The 19,046-nt window shown below is 41.0% G+C and overlaps 1 protein-coding gene and 1 non-coding gene across 2 annotated transcripts; one reads left to right on the plus strand and one right to left on the minus strand.

Moving 5' to 3' along the window:
• The first annotated feature begins 870 nt into the window (after window positions 1-870).
• Window positions 871-942, plus strand: TRNAM-CAU (transfer RNA methionine (anticodon CAU)). Its single transcript has one exon. It is a non-coding gene; the product is annotated as a tRNA-Met (tRNA).
• An 884-nt stretch (window positions 943-1,826) lies between these two features.
• Window positions 1,827-5,418, minus strand: LOC136473712 (dolichyl pyrophosphate Glc1Man9GlcNAc2 alpha-1,3-glucosyltransferase-like). Its single transcript, XM_066471359.1, has 4 exons — window positions 4,632-5,418; window positions 3,005-3,211; window positions 2,668-2,905; window positions 1,827-2,423 (listed from the first exon to the last, which is right to left on the minus strand). Exons 1-4 carry the CDS (start codon window positions 5,367-5,369, stop codon window positions 2,053-2,055), a joined length of 1,554 nt encoding a protein of 517 aa, XP_066327456.1. The 5' UTR covers window positions 5,370-5,418; the 3' UTR covers window positions 1,827-2,052.
• Window positions 5,419-19,046: the final 13,628 nt, after the last annotated feature.

Genomic DNA, 19,046 nt, shown 5'->3' on the forward strand with positions numbered 1-19,046 from the left:
ATCGCCATTCTGAATCGAGGGTTTACTACAACAATATTACCTCTACCTCTACTGATCTATCGCTTGCAAGGGCAGATACATCAAATCCAGGCGACGTGACGCGTTCGCATGTGGCCTAATTCTCCGTGACATCACCACTGTTGCCCGGCCCAGTCCCAGATGCTGCCACGGACCCAGGAGCTTTCAAGCGTTTGGACCCATACGGAAGATGAAGGAAACGCGGTTGACTAAAATGACTGCGGCTTCGTCGTTCTGGTCTTAAGTATCCAGTCCATGCAAGTTATATACATGACTATATCCGTGTGTGTGTGAGAGAGCTTTATTTGTGAAGTGAAAGTACAAGTACGCGAGTCAAACATGTCTGCAAAGACGGCAAATTGTTGTTCACCAAGAACATGCACATCCCAATCCGGGACGGTGGAAAGAGGAAAGCAGGTGTCCCGTGTCCATGCGCTTTTTTCAGTTTTTGGACAAGTGGAAAAAGGCAGAGATGCTGGTGGTAAGTTCGTAGGTGATCGACGTTTTACGTAGGCTTGGGATCAGGGAAAAAGGGGTCAGCGTTTCACTTTGCCTTTTTGTTTGTCGATGTCTTTGTTTTTGTGCTGTGGATGCCAAGTTTAAGTGAAGCTTATGTGGGAATGCTGTTGGTGATGCGTAGAATCCGCATAGCAATTTCTAGTTTGAACAAGGTAACCAGTGACATATGAGGTGAAGTAATAATAAGTGTTGTTTTATTTTGGAACTCTAGAATTTCTGTGCACGTTCATTTAGAATGTCATAGTCTGTCATACCTTACTGTAATTTGAACAAAATTGCTTAGCGTAGAACACTATCCGTTATTTTGGATTTATAGTCTTATTCGACACCAAGATCAGAGTGGCGCAGCGGAAGCGTGGTGGGCCCATAACCCACAGGTCCCAGGATCGAAACCTGGCTCTGATATTTTATTTTGATGTTTTTTCAAAAAAAATTTGGCTCTGATTAATTTTTGATGTTTTTTCAATTTGTTTTTGTCTCTTGTTCCCCCTTTCAAATTCAATTCAGTTTGTTTCTTGTCCCCCCTTTCAAATTCAATTCAGTCAATTCTAAACTGTTTTCTTTTTTTGTTAATTCCGTCCCTTGTTTCCCCTTTCAATTTCAATTCAGACAATCCTAAACTGTTTTGTTGTTAATTCCATCCCTTGTTTCCCTTTCAATTGCAATTCAGTCAATTGTAAAGTTTAAACTGTTTTTCTTTTGTTAATTCGGCTCTGTCCCGGCGTCCTTGGTTCCCCCCTTTCAATTTCAATCCAGTCATTCTAAACTTGGCCGGCTGGCCGCAACTGGGAGCCCCTTTGCCGTAAACTCTCAGCATCAGCCGACCTTGAGCTATGGCAATCGGAAAGTCTGCATTGAGTGGCGTTGGCTGAGCAGAGAAGACGAGAAACACCAAGATGCTATCAGGCAAAGAGAAATCGGCTAGTACCTAGCAAGCCAGTGGAAAAATCGCTCACTAGCGTGCACATCCTGTGTCCATCCCTGTTCGTTTCGCTAAAATTCGACTTATACTGATTTGTTGTGAGAAGAATACACTATTCGTTCGCTAAAAAGTACTGCTCCATCTCGCAAACGTAATAGGCATGTAAACAGATCGACGACAAGGAGATCATACATCCCAATTGATTTCTTTTCTTTCTATAAAATAGGCATGTAAACAGATCGACGACAAGATCATACATCCCAATTGATTTCTTTTCTTTCTATAAAATTGAATCGTTGATACTTCATACACACTCAAAAATTGTAAAAGATGGGAGGGAAAGTGCCACGCATGAAGCATGGGTTGATACAAGCAGCTTTCCTGTTACTTAAACTGACATTACATCATAACACGGTCACACATCTATAATTTTTTTTGCACACAAACAATGACTTCGACAGCTAAAAGAAAATGCTGTCCCAGTCACGAGTCATGACTGTTAGCCGCTGCATCGGTCCAGGCAGCATGTCATTGCAATTAGTCTCAACCCAAGAAAGGCAAGGGAATGCTGCTATTGATGACCGGTAATCAAATCATGTGTGTCTGACTATATGTACAAGCTGCCACACCCAGGAGTACATCATTCCAAGGCCACAATAGAATGACACCATTATGAGAGGTAGGAAGGGGAGCCTATCACCGAATACATGATGGTGAAATACTTGAGACCATAACTCTATAACTGCAATTCCCAAGAGGTAGCTTAAACCAATCCATCCAATGATGACATTCTTCTTCACTGTGCTGCCTGACCGATTTACTTTCTTTCCTTCCAGATCAGAGATTGTTGCAAAATGAGACGTAAAACCGACCCACATGAGGGCAACGTAGGTCAGCAGCAGCATCACCTTTATCAGGTACTCTTGGTTCTCAAACAGCAATGGGAATAGAGAGTAGCATGAAACTGCAGACAATTTTTTTAAGCAAATGATTAATTGGCAGTTAGCCAGGTTTATCACATTTCTGACATGACAATCATAATACTACTTAAAAAAACATAATATGGGAATAACGCAGATACAGAGGTGGGCAAGATCGCAAAAGAACATTTTTTTCATTGGCAGAAAAGGCACCCAAAAACGTTGCTTCAAGAAATGTCGCAAGTGGAACAAAGTAAACATTGAACTGTATCCAAGAGCAAAACATACCTATGGACAACAAAAAGTAATGCCTGGCATCGCTCAAGCTATCCATGGCAATTAGGGCAAGTGGGATAGTGAAATGAAGTGATGCCTTCTCATGTACATGCCATCCAAACATAAACCCACATGTGCATGCATATGAGACCCATCTAATAATATGCTTTGGTTGAGGATTAGAGAATGCTTTGATAAGACAAGGAGCCATGGCAAGAATGACCAATAAGAATGTAGCAATTGGGGTGACCTGCAATCCATTAAGTTCACAGATATGAAATCATAAACCCATCACGTTTCAATGGAATAAACAAAAAGAACAGGCAGAATGGATGGTGGAAGAAAGAACCTTCGGAAGAACAGCAAAAGGAGATGAATCACCAACGAGCCCCCCAGTAAATGAAGCTTCAGGTATGGCAATGTTAAAGCCTAGTCTTCTAAGAAGAAATGCAAGAATCTTGTCAAGTATAATATAGAATACCCAAAAGTTTGGGGCCCAGTAAGCATGGCATAGGCCTCGTCCAAATGGAAACAATCGGTTAATTAGTTGTTGCATCTGCAAAATCATTACTTCATTAGAGCAGAGAATTGTAGTCAGATTAAAACAATACCACATTTATACATGTGAATATACTGAGAGGATTTTCCACAATAGCAAAGACATATAATACAGACAATGTTGTATTACACCCCTTGCAAAGCCAAGCAAAAGAATAAAACGTGCTAGACAGATGGGTATGCATTTCTAAGGCTGGCGCTAAACTTCCTACCAAGTTCAGTTTATCCATTTAGCATTGACGAGTGTAGAGCTCCTTCTTTGTACAGACTTTTTTTTTCTTATTGTTAATATATACTCCCTCCGTTCCAAATTATAAGACGTTTTGCCATTTCTTTAACTATGTATTTAGACATAATGTATATCTAAGTGCATAACAAAATATATGTATCTAGAAAAGCTAAAACGTCTTATAATTTGGAATGGAGGGAGTAATCAGTAGAGGCTAGACCCTCCTATTATTTCAAAACACACACACAAAAAAAAAGAATGCAGAGCACTGAAAATTCATATATCTACAGGACTCCCAGATTTCATTAGCACAGGTATTAGCAGTACATTGGTAAATTTTGTATGAAAACACCGATTAGCTCAGATGCTGACAGACAAGGATAACATGGTCTTACTATGGAAAACTCCATGGATTTGAAGCAAGCTTAAACACACAAGAAATTTGGTAAAACAGCTACACAGTGCACTACTAACTTATAGGCCTTCTCCACAGGATTCAGCATTAAATTATTTGAATTAACTGCAGAAAGATTACAAATGTTACATAGAATGTTTGTATCAAAGGGAATAAAATCATGAAGCCAAACTGCAAATAAAACTGGTACATGGATGTTTGTTACATAGAATCTTTGTATTTGCTAAAGTGGAATGCCAAAATTCTGATGAGGTTGAAGTTTACCAATATCACTATTGTTAAGAGTGCAGAGTTCTAAACATTCAAATATCCTAGTACAGGAATCCAAAAACTCATTTGACAAAAAGATTAATAGCACAAAATGCAGAATTAGCATGATTGGTTAGCTGTATGGAAACATTATTTTAACTCAGAGCTTGCAGACATAACAAGATTAGCAGAAAAAAATTACTAAGTTAAACTCCACAGCAATTATCACAACTAAAACCAATATTATTATTCATTAGCGGAGCTACACAAGTTGAAACAGCTCCAGCTCCAATAATAAGAAATTCAGCAACACGGTGGACTGCTCAAGTTTAAACCTCTACCGGATTTAATGTCAAATTAACTGAATTAACTGTATCACTCACCAAGTCTCAACCGTCACAAATCACAAGCCACATTTCCTACTTTCATCACAAACTAGATGTTTACAGATAAGTACCGTATGGAGATAGCTAAGACACCAACAAGTTGTTGAATCCAAAACTTCAAGTAACCAGATTCACTCACCTGACCATAGTACACGAAGGGCGCAAATGCTGCAGCAAAAACAACAGCCACTCCAGAGCCCATCAGCGCGAGCCTTCCCAGCCCCTTCACGACACCCCGGCCACAGCAATAATGCCGGAACAAATACATAAAGTACATCGGCGCTGCCACGAGGAACAGGTGCTTCGAGCACAGCAAGCATGCGAACACAACTCCCCCGGTAAGATCCCACCCCTGCTCGAGGAAGTGCAGAGAAAGCAGCAGCAGCCCCATGAGGAATCCATTATACTGGAAATGGACGTGGTCGACAGCGAGCAGCGCCGGCGACCATAGGACGAGCGCGAGAGCGAGGAACGGCCGCTGCTTCCGCTGCGCGTCCCTAGCCAATAAGAGGACGGACCAGAGGAGGAGGAAGTCGGAGAAAACGACAGTGAGGCGGAGGTAGAGGAGATGCGCGAAGGGCGGCGCCTCGGGCACGGGGACTGAGACGAGGGTGGCGTCGACGAGCAGCGCGGGGAGTGAGAGGAGGCGGGAGAAGTAGGCGAAGAAGGGCGGGTAGTCGAGCGTCCACTGGGAGGAGGCGTCGGTGTACCACTGCCGCGCGGGGAGCGCGTGCGTGAGGGCGAGCCAGTAGCGGTGAACGTCGAAGTCGGTGGAGCGGTAGGTGGGGACGAGGAGGAGCTTCACGCAGGTGGCGGCAGCGAAGGCCCAAGCCACCGCCGCTGCCGTCGACGTCGACGGCGAGGTGGTGTAGGCCATCAGGGCGGCGCGGCTGGGTGGTTCGGCTGAGATCTGGAGAGGACGGATTGGGTCGTGACGTCGCGTTGTACGGGTCTTCGTGTTTGTTCACTTTGTTGGGCCGCTGCAGAGTGGGCCGAGTTTTCGTGACATGCCTGCCGTCAGCGGATTCCATTTTGGGTCGGCGGCGCGGAAGTTTGTGTGCACCTCCGACAACGGTTACCCAAAATCCAGAACAGAGCGTCCATTCCATGTGGATAGTGTTATAGATAAAATGTTCGATATCTATTTTTAGTTTTCTCTAATAATAAGATTTATTTTTTTTATAAATGGATCTTTAGAAGAGTAGATAATTAGATTTGTGTTATATCTCTTCTAATATTCAAAATGAATCTTTTCATAGTTGGAGGCTATATATATTCTGTTGCAGATTTATTTTAGGTTTGAGCCTCATGGGTCTCCTGGAGACAGCCTTACAAAAGAGACGATGAGCGGAAAGCTTCGGGTGCGAATGGCCGGACCAGAGCATCGTGCCGAACAGCGACGCGGGGAAAACGAGGCGCGCCCCCACACGGGAAGTGCAGCGTACGGAAGCAGTTACTTAAGTATTTCTTCATTTCTTTTTTCTTTTTTTTTCTTTTTCTTTACTCTTTTTCTTTTTTCTTTTCGTGCTTTGTTTTTTTATTTTATTTTATTTTTTGTTTTCTGTATTTTTTATTATTCTTTTAATTTTTATATTTTATGTTTCTTTATTTTTTATTTATCTTTCTTCTTTTTGTTATTATTTTTTGATGTCGTGTGCCATACATGTGATGTTCTATTTTTATTTTTTTTCTTTTGATTTCTTTTGATTTATTATCTTTTGTTTCTTCTCTTATTACGTTTTTCTTTGGTTCATGTTTTTATTTCTTAATCTTTCTTTAATTTTTTTCTTTTTCTCTTTTGTTTATTTTTTCCTTTTTTTCTTTTTTCTTGCAGCTTTCATTTTTTACTATTTTTATGTGTTTACTATCATTTTCATTTTTTATATTTTTATATATATTTACTTTTCTTTTATTTCTTTTTTCTTTTATTTTCTTTTCATATTATTTTTTGATGTTCTATATATTTTTTGTGTTCATGTATGATGTTCTATGTTTTTTATGTTCATGTGTTATACATGTGATGTTTTGTAATGTTTTTTATGTTCACGTGTTATACATGTGATGTTTTGTAATATTTTTTATGTTCACGTAATATACATGTGATGTTCAATAGTGTTTTTTATGTTCACACAGTATACATGTGATGTTTTATAATGTATTTAATGATGTTCTATAATATATTTAGTTATGTTCTATGATGTATTTAGTGATGTTCGCTTAGTATACATGTGATGTTCTACGATGCATTAGTGATGTTCACTTAATATATATGCGATGTTCTATAATGTATTTAGTGATGTCATATGGTGTACTTAGTGATATTCACGTAATATATATGTGATGTTTTATAATGTATTTAGTGACGTTTTATGATGTATTTAGTGATGTTCATTTAGTACTCATGTGATGTTCTATAGTATTTTTAATATGTTTAAAAAGTATCCATGAGATATTCTTTTAATTTTTTCTCTATTACATGTTTTTATTTTTTTCCCTTATGCTTTGCTCTAGATTTTATTATTTTTTACTTAAGTTATGTATTTATTTTTTATTTTTGTGTATATTATAATATCAATTTCATGAATATAAAACTATAATATTGTTCTTCTAAACCGAGAATATTTTTCTTACAAAGACGGAACATTATTCTTTGAATCTAAAACATTGTCTTTGCTTAATAAAAGAAAATGTTCTATCTTTATAAGATAAATATTCTTTAATAAAATTTTATCTAAATATATCTATGTGAGATCTTGTTTTGGGGTATTTATTGTAAGAAATTTGATGGTGTAATCGGAATTTAATTGGGTCGTTTAGTTTAAAAGTTATGACTTTGAAATTTGTTGATGAAAGTGGGTGAGCTGATAATGATATGGGTGAGGTGGGCCCTGCACGGCCAGCCTTCCACCCAAGCGATGCCTGCGCTGCTTATATGTGATGTTTTTGTGTGGGCTCCTTGCCAGCGTGGGAAAAAGGCAGAATAGTGATTTTGGTTGCTCAATTATCAGTCGAGACTTAGTTTTAATCCTGAACTTTTAAAATAGTTGTTTTACTCCTTAAACTCTATTTTTAGGCTTAATTTCATCCTAGAACTACGAAGATGATCGTTTTAGTCTTCAAACTTTGCATTTTAGGCTCAATTTCATTTTATAAACTATCAAAGTGTATTTTTTTTTAAACTTTTATTTTCAACTCAACTTTGTCTACGTTGTATATGGAACACTGCACTGTTGCGCATGGTTAGCTCCAACACCGCCATCGATTGGAGATAAAAAAATAATATTCATCCAAAAACTCTTTCGTGGCCATTAATAATTTCAAGCTATTATTTTTAGTGTTACCTTATAATGGTGATATTTATATATATTCAACTAAATGATATTTGTGAGAGCAATTACAGTTGCATTGAACAATATTTATTCTTTAAGAATGCATGGATATATTGAAATAATATTCGATCTATAATTTTGATAATTTATGGATGAAATTGTGCCCAAAATATAAAGTTTTTTTAAATAGACAAAATTGAGTTGAAAATAAAAATTAAATGCACTTTGATAGTTGTAGGATGAAATTAAGCCCAAAATACAAAATTTAACGACTTAAACGATCATCTTCATAGTTGTAGGATGAAATTAAGCCTAAAACTAAAATTTAAGGGCCTAAACGATCGTTTTGAAAGTTTAAGGATAAAATTGAGCCTCGGATAATTGTTGAGGGACGAAAACGGCTACTCTGCCCGAGAAAAATTAGCCCGTTCGGCGCGGGATTAGGGTCTGATGATCGGACTCTAGCCCCCTGCCCCGCCTCGATGCTTGGAAAAATATTAGGTGCGCGAGGGGCTCATTGAGCCGGGCACGCGCGCCTGCGCTCCATGTATGACCCGTGACAAGTCACTCGTATCCCGCGTGCGTCCTGGACTCCACCATATCTAGGCACAAAGCCCGAGCCCATGAGCCCGGCACGGAACCCGCTATTTAGGCTCGGCCCTAGCCTGACCCGGCCCAAAGGTCAATGGGCCCGGACTGGCACGGCACGGGGGTGCAGGCCATGCTTGGGCCGCACCCTAGGCCCACAGGCCGGCATGGCATGGCCCGCAAAATAACGGCAGGCCCATAGCAGCCCAACGGCAAGCAGGCCGGCGGCCGTCGGCCCAAGAACTCCCTCCTCCTCCCCATATATAAACCGCGACCCCCCCCCCCAACCCCCACCCCCACCCCCACCCTAACCCTAACCCTAACCCCATTCCCCTCCCAATCGCCGCCGCACTCGACACCCGCTCGGTCGCTTGTCGCCACTCGCCTCCTCTCATCGATCCATCTTCGCCGCTGGTGCGACCGTCGTCCTTGGATCCGGTGATATCGCCGCTGCTCCATCACCTCTCCCAGAGTTCCCTGCTCCCTCAGTCCCTCTCCGTCTTCCTTTTTGTAAGAAAAATGGACCCTTGGCCTATTTACTTTAGATTTTGGTGTTTGATGACCAACACAACCAAATTGAACTAATAAATTTGCAAGTGTTTGTTTTGTAGTTCAACAGGGTGCAAGACATGACTTGGACAAAGGCGATGTGATAATCTGATGATCAACACCTTAAGAAAGACCTTATGAGCACAAGAAAAGACCTAAGATATCAAGCAAAGTCCAAGCATGAAGATAGAAACCAAGCTGTACGCAAGATCGCGAAGAAACGAGCTCGCAGAGGCGACCGGACGCTGGAAGCACGACCGGACGCTGGACCGGTGGCTCGGCAGACAGGCGACCGGACGCAAGGACCGGACGCTGGCGGCAACCGACCGGACGCAGGGCATCAGCGTCCGATCGAGTACAGAGAGGTTACAGGCGCACGAAACTACAACCGGACGCGTCCGGTGGCAGGCGACCGGACACTAGCAGCGTCCAATCGGCAGTTCGCGGCTGCAACGGTCGGGACGACCGGACGCGTCCGGTCAGGATGATTCAGCGTCCGGTCAGTAATAGTTTCGCGGGAATTCGACCTCAACGGCTACTTTCTAAGTGGGGCTTATAAATAGAACCCCCAACCGGCCATTTGAGTAGCGTGGAACTGAGGAAACATACCAAGGGTGTTGATACACTATTTTAGTGATCTCCACATATATAGTGCTTAGTGTTTTATTAGGTGATTAGCATAAGTGCTTTGCAAAGTGCTTAGGTTGATTAGATCACTGTGTATGCGCTTGCTCTAGGTGTTTGCCTAGTGTTTAGTGAGGTTTGCATACCTCTTGCCACCCTGTGCTTATGAGCACAAGTGTTGTATATCGAAGGGGCTTGAAGTCTTGCGAGATCACACCAACCGCGTTTATGGTGTGGCCGCCATCGTGTACCGGAGGGAACAAGGCCCGCGGCGTTTTGGCCGGAAGCTTGATAGTGAAGACGGCGGGGATCATCCAGGAGAGGCTTGCCATGAGGCACATCGGAGACCCACTTGTGCGTGAAGAAGGCCTGAGGTTATCCATGGAGTCACCCGACCGGGAGCTTGGCCTTTGCGAGGGATTCCTTACGAGGGGCTCCAATGAGGACTAGGGGGAAGCTTACGCGCTTCTCGATACCTCGGTAAAAATACTGGAGTCATCGACGGGAGTTTGCATATCTCTACCTTGCTCTTTAGCTTCTGCATTTACATTGATTACTTTACTACATTTACGGTAGAGATAGCAACACACTAGCAAAACCATAGTTGCACATTTAGAGAGTTTATCTTTTGCATAGTTTTTGCTAAGGTTATAAAAAGGGGCCATAGTTTAGAGTTAGAATTTTAAGTTGCCTAATTCACCCCCCCTCTTAGGCGTCACGGTCTCTTTAATTGGTATCGGAGCCGGTTGGCTCAAATTTGGACCTTTGGCTTAACCGCCGTTGAGTCAACGCTATTTAGAGTGGTTGGGATGAATACCGCTAGGCCTCCGCACTTTGACGACACTAACTTCCCATACTATAAAGCTAGAATGACTTGCCACCTTAAGGCGGTTGATTTAGGTGTATGGAGAGTCACTCGTGACGGGATGAAACCCATTAAAAATCCCGAAAAACCCACAAAGAGTGATGAAAAAGAAATGCATTTCAATGCTAGAGCTAAGAATTGCTTGTTTGAATCTTTTTGCATGGATGTTTTTAACCAAGTGTTTACTTTAAATACCGCTCATGAAATTTGGTTAAAACTCCAAGAGCTCCATGACGGCACAAGTAATGTTCGTGAGCAAAAACATTGTCTAGCTAAGCAAAATTATGATTCCTTTACAATGAATGATGATGAGCTTGTTCGTGATATGTACTCCCGTTTGAATCTAATTATCAATGAACTCCATTCTATAGGATTATTAAAGCTAGATGATGCGGACATCATGAGGAAGATCATCTCCGTGCTACCACAAAAGAAATATGTAAGCATCATCACCATCCTTCATAACATGGAGGACTTGAGCACCATGACCTCAGGCATAATCATTGGCAAGATAGTGACATTTGAAATGTCACGCAAGATGGGTCAAGAAGAAGCCTCTTCATCGAGCAAAGGCAAAGCTCTCACTTGTAGCGAGAAGAAGAAGATGAAGGGCAAGAAAGTTGAGACAAGCTCAAGCTCAAGCTCCTCAAGTAAAGATGAAGATGATGATGATGATGATGAAGAATCAAGTGATGATGATCAATCTTCCTTCTCCACCTCCGACCTTGATGAAGAATCAATCAAACTTATCAACAAGGTGGAGAAAATGATCCAAATGCTCAATGTCAAGGGTGTGCCCATCCAAATTCAAGACCTCATTTTCACTAATCAAAGAAACGAGCAAAGAAAGAGGGGATGCTATGGATGCGGCGAGTTAGGGCACTTTGTGGAAGTTTGTCCAAACAAGCCCACACCCAAGACAAAGAAGAAAGCATGCAAGAACAAAGCCCTCACAACAATAAGGTCATGGAATGATTCTTCAAGTGAAGAAGAAAACCATCACAAGAGATGAGGTCACAAGCACTCATCATCAAGCTCTTCTCGTGTGTGCCTTATGGCACGAGGTAACGGAAGCTCATCCTCTAGTGAGAGTGATAGTGATGATGATTTGCCTTCTTACAATACAATTGTGCAATAAAATCTTAAATATGCTAAAGTTTGCACTAATCAACAAAAGAAGCTTAAAAATTTAAAAGAAGAGCTAGGTAGTTCACAAGAAGCATACAAGAATTTACTTGAACAATATAAAAACTTTGCAAATCTCAATGTTGAACTATCTACTAAAATTGAGCAACTTGAGGCTAGTGCAATAACAAGTGCATGCACAATTAATGATAAGCAACTTAAAAAGAAAAATGAAAAATTAAAAAAAAAAGTTAGCTAGCTCACAAAATGATTATCAAAGTTTGCTTGCTAAAATGGAAATCATGGGTAAACATTGTGATGAGCTAACAAATAAAGTTGCTAATCTTGAGGCTGTCAAAAATACCCCCACCAAGGCATCTAAAAGAAATGACATAATTAAAAAGGATGCCTCTACCTCTTGCAATGATTTACGTTTAGACTCATCTTTGTGCAACCAAGTTTGTGTTGAGAAAGTTGTTGTAGATACATGCACACAAGAGGTTGCAAAGGAGAATAAGCAACTCAAGCAAGAAGTAGCTCGCCTCACCAAGGACTTGACTCAAGTGAAAGGCAAGGCGAAGCAAACCCAACTTTATCAAGATAACACCATCAAGGGAGTGAAGAAGCTTGATGAAGGACAGACCATGGTTTGTTACGTGTGCTACAAGGAAGGTCACAAGTCCTATGAGTGCAAGGTGAAGAATGGGGGAGGAGCAAAGAAGAAGCAGAAAAAGCAAACAAGCAAGCTCTCCAACACCTACACCAATAAGGTGGACAAGAAGGCCTCCACACCTTATCTCTTGAAGAAGAAGAAAAATGACAAGGTGGTGGCCATCAAGGTGAACAAGCAAGCCAACAATGGGGTCAAACGCTTTTGAGTGCCAAAGGAAATCATTTCAAGCATGAAGAGCACCAAGAAGGTTTGAATCCCGAAAGGGAAGTGAGAAGTCCATCGGACTTTGGGGAATTTGGAGACTTGGCAAAGTATAGGTGCATCTCATGAGGTGCATCTTGATGGACAAAGTCATTGCCAAGTAGGTTAGTGAATACTATGGATCCAAATTCCCCTTCCCATGTTAGGTAACTAGATGTCATTACTTTCAATTAGTATTCATTTCAATTGGTTTTGTCCTTCAATTGATATACTCTTAAAGCATCTAGTTATCTTTCATGCCTATGTTTGCATTTACTTGCTTAAATCTTTTGTCATGCATTCAATAGGTACATCATATGGTAGGCTTGCTCGATTTTATTATCAACCCTTGGAGCAAACCTACATGGTTTAAAAATTGTTTAGAAGCACGACACATAGCTTGTTTTACAATTTTTTATCTAATATATGCCAAAGTCCAAATTGTAGATAATCTCTCCCAAATATCATCTTTTAAGTGGTATTTTTGATACTTAAATCAATGTGCACAAATGTTAAAAGTATTCAACACTTGTGTGCACAAATTTAGGGGGAGCTTAGTTTACAAGTTGGATACTTTGAGACTAACACTTGTTCAAATAGTTTTAATTCTTTTCAAACCTATCACTTGTGTAGTAGTCTCATTGTAAGGAAATTGGAGTCCCCAGAGCTAAGAATCATTCTTCCATTGGCATCATCATGTTGATTACATTTCTTTTTTATATGCTTTCTCCATGCGTTATATAGATTAAACTGTCTTGTGCAATAAATTGCTAATTATACATATGCTTTGCTTTCTACCATATGTATGCATACTTTTAGGGGGAGCTTAGTCTATATAATGTGAGAGTCAAATTTTGTGATCCATTTCACTCTATACACAAAGGATCATGAAATTTAACCCTCCCTTGTGCTAGTAATGTCTTCCTTTTCGGTGTTTGATGCCAAAGGGGGAGAATTTGAAGGACCAAAGGCAAGCATTAAGTTGATGTCTACAAATGGTAATGGTCCAAGAAAGGGAGGAAAGTGAATTATGGATTAGTCTAGAAAGGGAGGAAAGTGAATTATGGATTAGTCTAAGTAATGGGATAATTTTTTAGAAAGCTAGGCTTTAATCCATAATATCACATGGGGACATTTGCAAGGGCAAGACATGCTTTTAAGTAAAGTTTTAATTGTTATCTGTCAATTAGTATCATATAACCTTGCCCTTTGCATTGCAACCTAGCAAGTAGGTAGTTTTTAACTTCCAAATTCTAATTATTTGCTTGCTTTGGTCATGTTGTCATCAATCACCAAAAAGGGGGAGATTGTAAGGAAAATGGACCCTTGGCCCATTTACTTTGGATTTTGGTGTTTGATGACCAACACAACCAAATTGGACTAATGAATTTGCAAGTGTTTGTTTTGTAGTCCAATAGGGTGCAAGACATGACTTGGACAAAGGCGATGTGATGATCCGATGATCAACACCTTAAGAAAGACCTTAAGAGCACAAGAAAAGACCCAAGATATCAAGCAAAGTCTAAGCATAAAGATAGGAACCAAGCTGTACACAAGATCGCGAAGAAACGAGCTTATAGAGGCGACCGGATGCTGGACCGAACGCTGGAAGCGCGATCGGACGCTGGCCCAGTGGCTCGACAGATAGGCGACCGGACGCAAGGACCGGACGCTAGCAGCAACCGACCGGACGTAGGGCATCAGTGTCCGATCGAGTACAGAGAGGTTCCAGGTGCGCGAAACTGCGACCGGACGCGTTCGATGGCAGGCGACCGGATGCTGGCAGCGTTCGATCGGCAGTTCACGGCTGCAATGGTTGGGATGACCAGACGCATCCGGTCAGGACGATTCAGCGTCCGGTCAGTAGCAGTTTCGCGGGAATTCGACCCCAACAGCTACTTTCTAAGTGGGGCTTATAAATACAACCCCCAACCGACCATTTGAGTAGTGTGGAACTGAGGAAATATACCAAGAGTGTTGATACACCATTTTAGTGATCTCCACATGTATAGTGCTTAGTGTTTTATTAGGTGATTAGCATAAGTGCTTTGCGAAGTGCTTATGTTGATTAGACCACTGCTTATGCGCTTGCTCTAGGTGTTTGCCTAGTGTCTAGTGAGGTTTGCATACCTCTTGCCACCCTGTGCTTGCGAGCACAAGTGTTGTACATCGGAGGGGCTTGAAGTCTTGCGAGATCACACCAACCGCGTTTGTGGTGTGGCCGCCACCGTATACCGGAGGAAACAAGGCTCGCGGCATTTTGGCTGGAAGCTTGATAGTGAAGACGGTGGGGAGCATCCAGGAGAGGCTTGCCGTGAGGCACATCAGAGACTCACTTATGCGTGGGGAAGGCCCGAGGCTATCCACGGAGTCACCCGACTAGGAGCTTGGCCCTTACGAGAGATTCCTTGCGAGGGGCTCCAACGAGGACTAGGGGGAAGCTTGCGCGCTTCTCAATACCTCGGTAAAAATACCGGAGTCATTGACGGGAGTTTGCATATCTCTACCTTACTCTTTAGCTTCTGCGTTTACATTGATTACTTTACTACATTTACGGTAGAGATAGCAACACACTAGCAAAACCGTAGTTGCACATTTAGAGAGTTTATCTTTTGCATAGTTTTTGCTAAGGTTACAAAAAGGGGCCATAGTTTAGAGTTAGAATTTTAAGTTGCCTAATTCACCCCCCCTCTTAGGCGTCACGGTCCCTTCAATTGATATCAGAGCCGGTTGGCTCAAATTTGGACCTTTGGCTTAACCGCCGTTGGGTCAACGCTATTTAGAGTGGTTGGGATGAATACCGCTAGGCCTCCGCACTTTGACGACACTAACTTCTCATACTATAAAGCTAGAATGGCTTGCCACCTTAAGGCGGTTGATTTAGGTGTATGGAGAGTCACTCGTGACGGGATGAAACCCATTAAAAATCCCAAAAAACCCACAAAGAGTGATGAAAAAGAAATGCATTTCAATGCTAGAGCTAAGAATTGCTTGTTTGAATCTTTTTGCATGGATGTTTTTAACCAAGTGTTTACTTTAAATACCGCTCATGAAATTTGGTTAAAACTCCAAGAGCTCCATGACGGCACAAGTAATGTTCGTGAGCAAAAACATTGTCTAGCTAAGCAAAATTATGATTCCTTTATAATAAATGATGATGAGCTTGTTCGTGATATGTACTCCCGTTTGAATCTAATTATCAATGAACTCCATTCTATAGGATTATTAAAGCTAGATGATGTGGACATCATGAGGAAGATCATCTCCGTGCTACCACAAAAGAAATATGCAAGCATCATCACCATCCTTCATAACATGGAGGACTTGGGCACCATGACCTCGGGCATAATCATTGGCAAGATAGTGACATTTGAAATGTCACGCAAGATGGGTCAAGAAGAAGCCTCTTCATCGAGCAAAGGCAAAGCTCTCACTTGTCGCGAGAAGAAGAAGATGAAGGGCAAGAAAGTTGAGACAAGCTCAAGCTCAAGCTCCTCAAGTGAAGATGAAGATGATGATGATGATGATGAAGAATCAAGTGATGATGATCAATCTTCCTTCTCCACCTCCGACCTTGATGAAGAATCAATCAAACTTATCAACAAGGTGGAGAAAATGATCCAAATGCTCAATGTCAAGGGTGTGCCCATCCAAATTCAAGACCTCATTTTCACTAATCAAAGAAACGAGCAAAGAAAGAGGGGATGCTATGGATGCGGCGAGTTAGGGCACTTTGTGGAAGTTTGTCCAAACAAGCCCACACCCAAGACAAAGAAGAAAGCATGCAAGAACAAAGCCCTCACAACAATAAGGTCATGGAATGATTCTTCAAGTGAAGAAGAAAACCATCACAAGAGATGAGGTCACAAGCACTCATCATCAAGCTCTTCTCGTGTGTGCCTTATGGCACGAGGTAACGGAAGCTCATCCTCTAGTGAGAGTGATAGTGATGATGATTTGCCTTCTTACAATACAATTGTGCAATAAAATCTTAAATATGCTAAAGTTTGCACTAATCAACAAAAGAAGCTTAAAAATTTAAAAGAAGAGCTAGGTAGTTCACAAGAAGCATACAAGAATTTACTTGAATAATATAAAAACTTTGCAAATCTCAATGTTGAACTATCTACTAAAATTGAGCAACTTGAGGCTAGTGCAATAACAAGTGCATGCACAATTAATGATAAGCAACTTAAAAAGAAAAATGAAAAATTAAAAGAAAAGTTAGCTAGCTCACAAAATGATTATCAAAGTTTGCTTGCTAAAATAGAAATCATGGGCAAACATTGTGATGAGCTAACAAATAAAGTTGATAATCTTGAGGCTGTCAAAAATACCCCCACCAAGACATCTAAAAGAAATGACATAATTAAAAAGGATGCCTCTACCTCTTGCAATGATTTACGTTTAGACTCATCTTTGTGCAACCAAGTTTGTGTTGAGAAAGTTGTTGTAGATACATGCACACAAGAGGTTGCAAAGGAGAATAAGCAACTCAAGCAAGAAGTAGCTCGCCTCACCAAGGACTTGACTCAAGTGAAAGGCAAGGCGAAGCAAACCCAACTTTATCAAGATAACACCATCAAGGGAGTGAAGAAGCTTGATGAAGGACAAACCGTGGTTTGTTACGTGTGCCACAAGGAAGGTCACAAGTCCTATGAGTGCAAGGTGAAGAATGGGGGAGGAGCAAAGAAGAAGCAGAAAAAGCAAACAAGCAAGCTCTCCAACACCTACACCAATAAGGTGGACAAGAAGGCCTCCACACCTTATCTCTTGAAGAAGAAGAAAAATGACAAGGTGGTGGCCATCAAGGTGAACAAGCAAGCCAACAATGGGGTCAAACGCTTTTGAGTGCCAAAGGAAATCATTTCAAGCATGAAGAGCACCAAGAAGGTTTGAATCCCGAAAGGGAAGTGAGAAGTCCATCGGACTTTGGGGAATTTGGAGACTTGGCAAAGTATGGGTGCATCTCATGAGGTGCATCTTGATGGACAAAGTCATTGCCAAGTAGGTTAGTGAATACTATAGATCCAAATTCCCCTTCCCATGTTAGGTAACTAGATATCATTACTTTCAATTAGTATTCATTTCAATTGGTTTTGTCCTTCAATTGACATACTCTTAAAGCATCTAGTTATCTTTCATGCCTATGTTTGCATTTACTTGCTTAAATCTTTTGTCATGCATTCAATAGGTACATCATATGGTAGGCTTGCTCGATTTCATTATCAACCCTTGGAGCAAACCTACATGGTTTAAAAATTGTTTAGAAGCACGACACATAGCTTGTTTTACAATTTTTTATCTAATATATGCCAAAGTCCAAATTGTAGATAATCTCTCCCAAATATCATCTTTCAAGTGGTATTTTTGATACTTAAATCAATGTGCACAAATGTTAAAAGTATTCAACACTTGTGTGCACAAATTTAGGGGGAGCTTAGTTTACAAGTTGGATGCTTTGAGACTAACACTTGTTCAAATAGTTTTAATTCTTTTCAAACCTATCACTTGTGTAGTAGTCTCATTGTAAGGAAATTGGAGTCCCCGGAGCTAAGAATCATTCTTCCATTGGCATCATCATGTTGATTACATTTCTTTTTTATATGCTTTCTCCATGCGTTATATAGATTAAACTCTCTTGTGCAATAAATTGCTAATTATACATATGCTTTGCTTTCTACCATATGTATGCATACTTTTAGGGGGAGCTTAGTCTATATAATGTGAGAGTCAAATTTTGTGATCCATTTCACTCTATACACAAAGAATCATGAAATTTGACCCTCCCTTATGCTAGTAATGTCTTCCTTTTCGGTGTTTGATGCCAAAGGGGGAGAATTTGAAGGACCAAAGGCAAGCATTAAGTTGATGTCTACAAATGGTAATGGTCCAAGAAAGGGAGGAAAGTGAATTATGGATTAGTCTAGAAAGGGAGGAAAGTGAATTATGGATTAGTCTAAGTAATGGGATAATTTTTTAGAAAGCTAGGCTTTAATCCATAATATCACATGGGGACATTTGCAAGGGCAAGACATGCTTTTAAGTAAAGTTTTAATTGTTATCTGTCAATTAGTATCATATAACCTTGCCCTTTGCATTGCAACCTAGCAAGTAGATAGTTTTTAACTTCCAAATTCTAATTATTTGCTTGCTTTGGTCATGTTGTCATCAATCACCAAAAAGGGGGAGATTGTAAGGAAAATGGACCCTTGGCCCATTTACTTTGGATTTTGATGTTTGATGACCAACACAACCAAATTGGACTAATGAATTTGCAAGTGTTTGTTTTGTAGTCCAATAGGGTGCAAGACATGACTTGGACAAAGGCGATGTGATGATCCGATGATCAACACCTTAAGAAAGACCTTAAGAGCACAAGAAAAGACCCAAGATATCAAGCAAAGTCTAAGCATGAAGATAGGAACCAAGCTGTACACAAGATCGCGAAGAAACGAGCTTGTAGAGGCGACCGGATGCTAGACCGAACGCTGGAAGCGCGATCGGACGCTGGCCCAGTGGCTCGACAGATAGGCGACCGGACGCAAGGACCGGACGCTG

The sequence above is a fragment of the Miscanthus floridulus genome, chromosome 8 (genome assembly GCF_019320115.1).
Source record: "Miscanthus floridulus cultivar M001 chromosome 8, ASM1932011v1, whole genome shotgun sequence".
In the NCBI taxonomy this organism is placed as follows: Eukaryota; Viridiplantae; Streptophyta; class Magnoliopsida; order Poales; family Poaceae; genus Miscanthus; species Miscanthus floridulus.